Source organism: Alligator sinensis, unplaced genomic scaffold (assembly GCF_000455745.1).
Source record: "Alligator sinensis unplaced genomic scaffold, ASM45574v1 scaffold570_1, whole genome shotgun sequence".
In the NCBI taxonomy this organism is placed as follows: Eukaryota; Metazoa; Chordata; order Crocodylia; family Alligatoridae; genus Alligator; species Alligator sinensis.
The window spans coordinates 1654435-1663140 of record NW_005841997.1 but is presented as its reverse complement, the minus strand read 5'-3'; the positions used below and the strand labels follow the sequence as shown (position 1 = coordinate 1663140).

At 43.6% G+C, this 8706-nt stretch overlaps 1 protein-coding gene across 2 annotated transcripts in view; it reads left to right on the top strand.

The window, feature by feature from the left end:
* Window positions 1-8706, top strand: part of PPIL2 (peptidylprolyl isomerase like 2) — a 134983-nt gene that overhangs the window by 113708 nt on the left and 12569 nt on the right. For both annotated transcript variants that reach the window (XM_006021529.3, XM_025201516.1), the window contains one exon: window positions 1436-1492. In XM_006021529.3, coding sequence (XP_006021591.1) covers window positions 1436-1492 — 57 coding nt within the window. The remainder of the gene's footprint in view (window positions 1-1435; window positions 1493-8706) is intronic.

The window sequence follows — 8706 nt, the reverse complement described above, 5'->3', positions numbered from 1 at the left end:
CCCCCCCCAACTTAGTGTCATCTGCAAATTTCAACAGGGTGCTTTTCACCCCCATGTCCAAGTCGATGATGAAGATGTTGAACAACACAGGCCTGAGGACCGAGCCCTGGGGGACCCCACTGCCCACATCCCTCCAGGTCGAATAAGACCCATCCACCACCACTCTCTGGGTGCAGCCCTCCAGCCAGTTAGCGACACTTTTGACTGTGTAGGTGTCGATGCCGCAGTCCCCTAGTTTTTTAATAAGAATGGGGTGAGAGACAGTGTCAAAGGCCTTCCTGAAGTCCAGAAAGACTACGTCCACTGCTATCCCTGTGTCTAAGGATTTTGTGACCTGGACATAGAAGGCCACCAGGTTGGTCTGACAGGACCTGCCTCTAATGAACCCATGTTGGTTGCCCCGCAGCATAATCTCCCCTGCTGGTACCTCATGGACATGCGCCAGTTTAATTAGGCAAGGTCACATTTGCAGTCACATAACTTCCAAAGACAACTGCAACAGTTGCTTACATGGAGCGGTGCTGTGAAGAGAATGTTGAGGTATTTTTAGCTGTCTTTTAATGCAGTGCAGCAGATGGAAGCAGGGAGGAGAGCCAGCACTGCATACCCAGCCTATTCCATGGACCATCATGGTCCACAGCCCACAGTATGGGAACCTCTGCTTCGTATGCTTATACTCTGGAGCTTCCAGAAAATTGTTAAGCTATTCAGAAAAGCTGGCGGGATTGAACTTGCTTTAGATGTGATATCTTAGTGTCTTCTTTTAAGATGTGTAAAATTTGAAACAAAATATCACATCAATAACCAATTTTCTTAATGTTTTTATTATTTCAGCATTTAAGTTAAATATTCTTGTTCTGTGTTTACAAGCTAAATGCAACAACATTGCCAAGCCAAAAAGAGACATGGATTATAAACGGGCCAGTCCAGTTTCACAGAAACCAAATGTAAACAGTGGGAAAGGCGAAAATTAACTGATTTTAAAAATCAGCGCTGATGGATCATGATTCTGCTGAATATCTTTGCCAGATGCACACACGACCCATGAGGTCTTGCTGCCTTCTGTGACATTCGTAGTCCTACTATGCTCAGAAGAGGGCATTTATCTGAGGCTGGTGTTTCTGTAACTCATTGGTTAAAGTTGTAAATAGTCAAGGCATGTCTGGGGGAAGAGAGTATGAAACTTTACTAAGGATGTCAAACACCCCCCACCCCCCCCTCACCCCCCCAAATCAAGACATGTTTTTTGTCAGACATAATCCATAGAAAATGCAGTTGGCAAGAGCCATGCAGTGCATTCCCACAGTCGGGAGAGGGATTTACATCTCCTCATATCAGGATACCATGCAGAATTTCCTCAAGCATACTTGGCTTTCAAAATATTGCTGAACCTCCACAAGTTCATACCCTAAGTTATGATTTTATTCTTCTCCAGCTTCATCACATTTCGTTCTTGTGCGTACCTGGACAAGAAGCACACAGTGTTTGGCAGGTAAGTAAAGGATCACAGTTATATCACACGTATTGTTTATTCCATAGACTTTGAAGGCACAGAGGTGAGTCTGGTAATTTTTATGCATGTTTTGAAAAAAATTCCGGTTTGAGATAGAATTTGACCTTGCCTACTTGGGCTTCAGTTGTCAGATATTTCTCCTTTTCATCAGCTGACTTCCTACATGTGCTCATTGGTGTGAGGCCAGGATTGCACTTTTCAATACATACTTCTGTTCATATCTCTTTTCTCCTTTCCCTGCTATTGTGGGAAAACATGTTCATCATTGTCTTCATTATGATCAAGTGACCAGCATCCTGCCAGCCAGTGTTCAGACGCTCCCTTTGTCATCAGACCTCTCCCTCTTTCCTTTCATCCCCATAAGTTCCCTGATTATTGTGATCTCATCTTCTGCCTCCGGGGGAGTCAGGATAGAGTAGTCAACACCATCTCTAATCATTTATACACGCTCATTACTGTGACACAAGTGATTTACTTCTTCAGCACCGTGCCTTCATCCCTTCAGGAACTCAGTCAACAGGTCAGGCATGTCCTACGGCTTCCTTTGTGAATGCTTAGTGCCACTCTTCTTGGGCTTTTCTGTTTCACTGTCCCCTGTCATTACTACTGTGGACTATGGTACAATGACAAAATATCGGTACAGGGAGTGTCAGACCTCCAAGGACCATCTCATGTCATGAGGCATCCAGTATTCCCCAGCGTTTCACCCACCTAAGCTATCCTGTTGTGAAGGCCAGGTATAATAATGGAGATTTTTTTTAAAAAAGGCGGGGGGTAGAGAGCAAACAGTACCTAATGGTATTTTCTACCACTGCTGCAGGTACAAGTACTGAGAATAGATTATAATAAATCATGCGAAGGTGTTTTAATGAACATGTCAAGACACTGGTAGATATGTTGAATTTTATTAGTCTGTTCCACTGGTAGGTCATTGGAATCTTAGGATCATTCTTTTTTTTTCTTTAACTGTAATTTTTTATTTATTCTTCTGATTTTATCCAGCTTGAAAGTCAGCAACTTTAAAAATGCATGTGGCCCTCCGTTTGGTTAGATGTTATACAGCAGTGTCACATTATACACAAGAGGTTTTCCTTTGCTCTTCCCCATCCATCCCATCTGCTCTGTGTGTAGGTTTCTTGGATTGTTTACATTTTGTGTGTCCAACCGAGGTCAGCACATTATTGGAAGTGACCACAATATTAATAGTTTAGCTGACTATCAATGTTATAAAACTGACCCTGTGGGAATTGGCTCTCTAAATTACTCTTCTTCTTGCCTCTCTAATGGGTCCATCAATAAAATGTAAAGCTCCCTAATTACTTTGTGTGAGATAACTGGATACCCAAGTGTCCTGCTCCATAGTCCATCTGGATAATATTGGTAGCTCAGTGTGAGTGTATGCCAGTGGTAATTGCAATATCAGTAAATAAAAACTTGTCTTTACCATGGAGTTAATACCAAGCTGTAATTTGTCCACTTGCACGAAAAGGCCTTCACTCCAGTAGCGTGGTACTTTTATGCGGGAGCTGGCTGGTTGTAGCTGGGGAGTCTTGGCTAAAGCTTGAGTTAGCATAGCTCATCAGCTAACAGAACTACTCTCCAGTTCCAGATGCAGACAAACTGGGCTCAAGTCCTGGCAGTCCAGTTACGTCCATGTACAGTAAAAGCTGTGTTATCCGGCACTTCACCATCCAGAATGCTGTATTAACTGGCATGCCGATCGACATGGCAAAAACAAAACCCCCTGCCGATCAACATGGCAAAAGCAAAACCGGAAGTCCCACCGTGGCACTTCCGGTTTCACCACCGCAGGCTGAGTCCCACTTCTTCCTCATGGACTGTGGCCCAGGGCAAAGCAGGCTGCATGGGGCCCCACTCCTTGTCCCCCAGCACAGTGATGCCAGGGAGTGAAAGCCCTGGTGCACTGGAAGGGGGGGGGGGTGTGGCCCAAAGGGGCCAAGATGCCTCCAACCTGCAGGGCTGGAGATGAGCATAACTCTCAGATAACCAGCATATTTGATTAACCAGCACCCCCCATTCCCCATGGATGCTGGATAACAGAGCTTTTACTGTACCTGGGAAAGGACAGACAGACAAGTTCTCCCACAATTTACCAAGAAAGGATTGAGAGAGGCTCAGCTTACAGTAGTGCAAAGACATGAAATGTGTTCACAGACCTCTCAGCATCACACAAAAGAGTTTGAAACACTCCAAAACCACTCCAGTGCTGTCTCGCACTATTCTGCTCTTACTGGAGCTAGGCTATCTTGAGACTAACTTGAATGTATTTCTGCAGCGGGGATCTACCCTAAGGTATATTTTCCAAAGTAGCTTTATGAAGCATTCTGTAATAAAAAGCCTGTTGCTATCTGTCTTTATTTTAAAATAATATAAACACAAGCCCAGAAGAGAGACTATCTGTGACTGAAACTCTAGCTTCAATTTGCCATGTGAAATCTATGCATCACAAAGGTTTTTGGTACTACCTGCTCTTATATTAGGTAATAGATATCATCTATATATTTACAAGCAATATTTGAGGGAGAGAGTTAAGATTTATAGCAACTTCATGGAATTCCCTTGTTTCGATGGGTTTGAAATTGGATCATAATACTCCGATTTAGTGGGCTGTTATGGATTCACCATAAGATCTGAAGAAGACTTGTTTTGGTTACAGTGCGATTGCTAATACTTTCTATGAATCAAATTCTGACCTCAGCTACTGCCATGCAACTCCTGTCCACAGTAATAGTTTTCACATATGTAGTTCATATGTCAAATTTGCCCTATTTAATTTTTGAAGAACTTTTAAGTAACTTGCCTTATTCCTGAAAAGAATGGGGGGAGGAGGGGAAGAAAGACCCTTTTTTATAACAAGGGAGGAGAGCAATATTGAAAAATTCCTTCTCTTGAGAAACTGCTTTAATTCGTGTCACTACAGGTTAAAAATCAAAGCTTTGTCTAGTAGCAGGTGTTTGGAGTGTGAGGCATTGGATTACGACGGTGTTTTGTACAAAGCTTACAACGGTATTTTGTACAAAGCTTTGCCTGGGGCATTGGGAATATGAAAACCTAGCACGTGTGTCTGCCTCATGCAGAATATTTTAAGTCACTGGAGAGTGTTGGTGGGATCCAGTTTTCTGGGGAAGCCTTTAGTGACAGTGTTATTAGCCAGCAACAGTAGTGACAATGGATGTTATGTGAAGGCCCATAATGTAATAGAAGGTAATCTGGGCATGAAAGGGGAACCAAACTGAGAGATGAAAAAGAAGAAAATGCCTTTGTGTGAAGTTGTATTATGAGCTATGCGAATTCCTTGCTGTAGCAGTTGCCTAGTTTAACTCAGTAATTACCATTTCAAGTGATTGGCAGCAAAGTGTCTGACATTAAAAATGCTAAAGGCAAGAATTTCTTTGGGTGATCTCTTTTATTGGACCAACTACATAGTTGGGATAGTTAGACAAGTTTTTGAATACAAGACATTCTTCATCAGGTCATGTCTTGCATTCAAAAGCTTGTCTGACTTACCCCAACCATGCAGTTGGTCCAATAAAAGATATCACCCAAAGAAATTCTTGCCTTTAGCATTTTGGAAGCCTACAAGTGCCTCAGTCACTATAATAAAATAAATTCTAAGTACCTATACATTTTGGTATTTGATTTTGGGTTTTTTATCATGGAAAATCAAAGCTCTCCCTGCGCCCTTGGCTCACCAGGATGCAGGTCCAGGCCCCTCACTCCCTGCCCAGCAGCAGCAAGGGGCACAACTCTGCGCCACTGCTCCTGCTGCTGCTGGGTGGGCAGGGGATGCTTCACCAGGGCATCGTAGGGTTTGCAGCAGCAAGGAGCTTTCCTGTCCGGCCCCACTCTGCCCTGCTGCTCCGGGTCCCACCCGCTGGGCTGCGCAGGCACTGAGGGGAGGGCAGCAGGGCAGGGAGCCTCAAGCCTGCAGTGGGCAGCCTGCCCCCGTCCCACACACAGATCTGGAGGGCACATGCCCTCCCACCTGCCCAGGAGTATGCACAGTGGCAAGGAGCCAGCCTCATCCCCCTCCCCCCCCCAACTTACCTATGGGACCTGCTCTCCAGGCTGCCTGGCAGCCATGTGCATGTGTGAGCGCGCATGCACATGTGACGTCCCCTACCTGACTGCCCTCCTCCCGCTCCCCCCAACCCCTTGCAGGCTGGAACTCTGTCAGCCTACACAGAGCTCTTTGCAAAAGTGGAAAAGCCGCGTTTCTCCATTAAAATAAAAAATCTGCGTTTTTCTCAGTTAAAAGGGAAAATCCACATGTTTTTTTTCCCACGGGGAAACAGAAAATCCAGATCCCTGCTGATGGGGAGGGGAAACTCCCCATGTCTGATTTTATCGAAGGAGAAAATCCTGCCCCCTTTGGCTTTGGAGGGCTCCAGAAGCAGAGGATTTGTGTGCGAGTGGAAGGGATCACATGTTAGATCTGAACCTGTTGTGTGCAGCAGAGCCCAAATCCTCACGCAGCAGGATGTGGGGAGAGGAGACAGGAGGAAAAGTAAAAGTGGCACCAATAAGTTGCTTCCATGTGCATCCTCTGGTTTACAGGCCAGGTGCTTCAGTATCACCAGCACTACAAGCAGCAGTGCTGTTTTCACCACACCTTGGCAGTGTCTGAGAAGAAACCCTCTTGTGTGAAGGGAAAGGGCAGTCCCTCTTGTGCCCAGCCTGTCTGCTCCAGTGTAGTCCCAGATTAGCTTTTCTAGCCATGCTGGTTTTTATTCAGTGCCCCTCATTGCTGTATCTGAGCCTGAAGATTAAACCTTTCTGCTGGGCTGAGCCGCTTTGGCTACACTCAGGTTATATGAGATCTTTATGGAGGTCTCTCTGCCTAATACATATTTATAAATACATGTGCTTTTTTTTTTTAAGAAACAGGATCTTGAGAGGGAATATTTCCCAAAACAAAGATGTTTCCTCCTGGTCCATGTTTTTGTTCCTTATTACAAATTCCAAGCACATTCCTACATTGTCTTTTGTGCAAGAAACTGTAGTCCAGTGCCATCTACGACACTGCAGGAGGCTTAATTCATATAATTCAGAAAAACAAAAGGAGTGAGAAAAGTGCATATTAGACACTAGCGTGTGGATGTTATTGAAGAAAACAAGTCATATTGGCCAGTAGCAGAAAATCAGCTGCTAAATTGATTTTGTTATTGGATTTGCTATTTGGAAACCTTTTTATTAGTGTTTGCAAGGCTTATGGGAAGGCACTTTTCTTTTGGGAGGCAGAACTAAATCATGTAGCAGTGAAGCTTTGATTGGCATCTGTAAATAAGCAGATGTCACTTTTGGTTTATGCAGAGATGCTGGTACCGACTACCAGGCAGGATTAATAATATGCCTAATAAAGAGGACAAAAAGAAAGCAACATTTTCATTGAGATGACTGCTACATTCAGTGTCACACAGTTTACTGCACTTAGGGTATTCAGCTGCCACACACAGAAACAACAGAAACCAGAAGGTGGATTTGCAGAGATGGGACAATTTTCTAGTACCACATTGGTGCAGTTTGCAAACATTTATCTTGGAAGAGTTAAGGCTATATTTCTTCACAAAGTAACAAAGATAATTGAAACATACCTGTCTTGTTGTCTGCACAGTTAAATGTGATGTAACATTTATCTTGCTTTACTGAAAATGTAACAAGCTTTTGTAATCCTGAGGGATGCCGAGTTACATGTGCAGGTAGGATGGTCACTTCTCAGCCTATTCTGCATTTTGTAAATATAGCTCTATGTGCAGTTTTACCAGCTGTCCCTATAAGCACAGCTCTCTTCCAGGTCCTCGTTATAGGCTGCCAGCTGATCAGAGCTATTTTAATAACGAGGGAGCTAACTAGCTCAATCTAGGACAAGTTATGAATGGCAACTTATACAGTAAATTAAAGTATTTATAAAGCAGAAGGGCAGGGGTAGATTTGTACCTGGTAGACTAACCAAAGTAAATGTAGGGGTGGGTGGGTGGGGGTGTGTGTGTGTGTGTGTGTGTGTGTGGTACAAGCTTTTGTGAGCTGAACCTCACTTCATCAGATGCTGTGAAAGGACATGCAAAAAGTAAAGTATAACAAAGAAGTTACAATACAAAAGACATGCGAAGTTCAGAGATAGTCGAAGCAGTTAAACCTGTTTCCACCACCGTCCTATTTAGTCTGTTACACACTAAACTTAGCACAAGCGATGCTGAATGAGGAAGGATAATGCTGTGTGATTAGCTGTGGTTTGTATGCTGCATTTATGATATTTAAAGGATGAAACAGAATGTTGACTGGAAGTTGTGGTGTTTACTTTTTGGTGTAATGTAATGGATGTACAAAGCTCCCTATGTTGGGACTCAGGGATTTATTAGGGAAGCAGATTTACCCTTCTAGCTAAAATTGAGTGAAACATGAGTTTAATACTCCAGCTTCTGCTGTGTCCTGCTCTAGCATTCTTCTCATCTATGAATCTTTTTTCCATGTGATCTTGTTTCTTTGTGAGATATACTGTGACCCTTTTGTCTTTATGCACAAGGTTTGTGTTGTAGAACAGGCAAATACTTCAGTGGTTTCTCTAGCATGTTTGTTCATCCAGTGCACTTGGGGTAATCACTTTAATGGGCGTCAGTGTATTGGCTTGGCATGTTGAATCTTGTCATGTTGATTTTTGTACTGAGCGTAACTTCATGAGGTTTGACATTAACAGCATATAATGAAGGTTGTATTGTGTGAGCAATGTTTTTTCGGTCTGAATATCTGTCCTTGTCTGTTTCTTACATTCATCTCTTCAGTTAGGTAAATAGGGAAAAATCAATAAAATCCCTTTAAATCTCAGTTTTTGAGGTTCACTTAGAATGGCTAATCTTCTGTAACCAGCTATCAGTTGGTTACAGAAGATTAGGGCTTTCCATTTCCTAATGGGCTAACCCATTAGGGCTGTGCGAAACTTTGGTCCCTGATTCGATTCAGTGCAGATTCGGCCCAATTCAGTTGTTGAATCCAAATTGAATGAGAGGATCCTTTAATCTCTCTGAATCAAATCAGAACCCTGCGATGCTAGGGTGGACGTAGTGTCCCACAGGAGTGCAGGGGGGGGCTCCCCAGTGTGCTCGGCAACAGACCTAGAAATGGACCAGAAGCACTTCTGGTTGACTTCTGGGTCCACTGGGGAGTGCGCAAGGGGG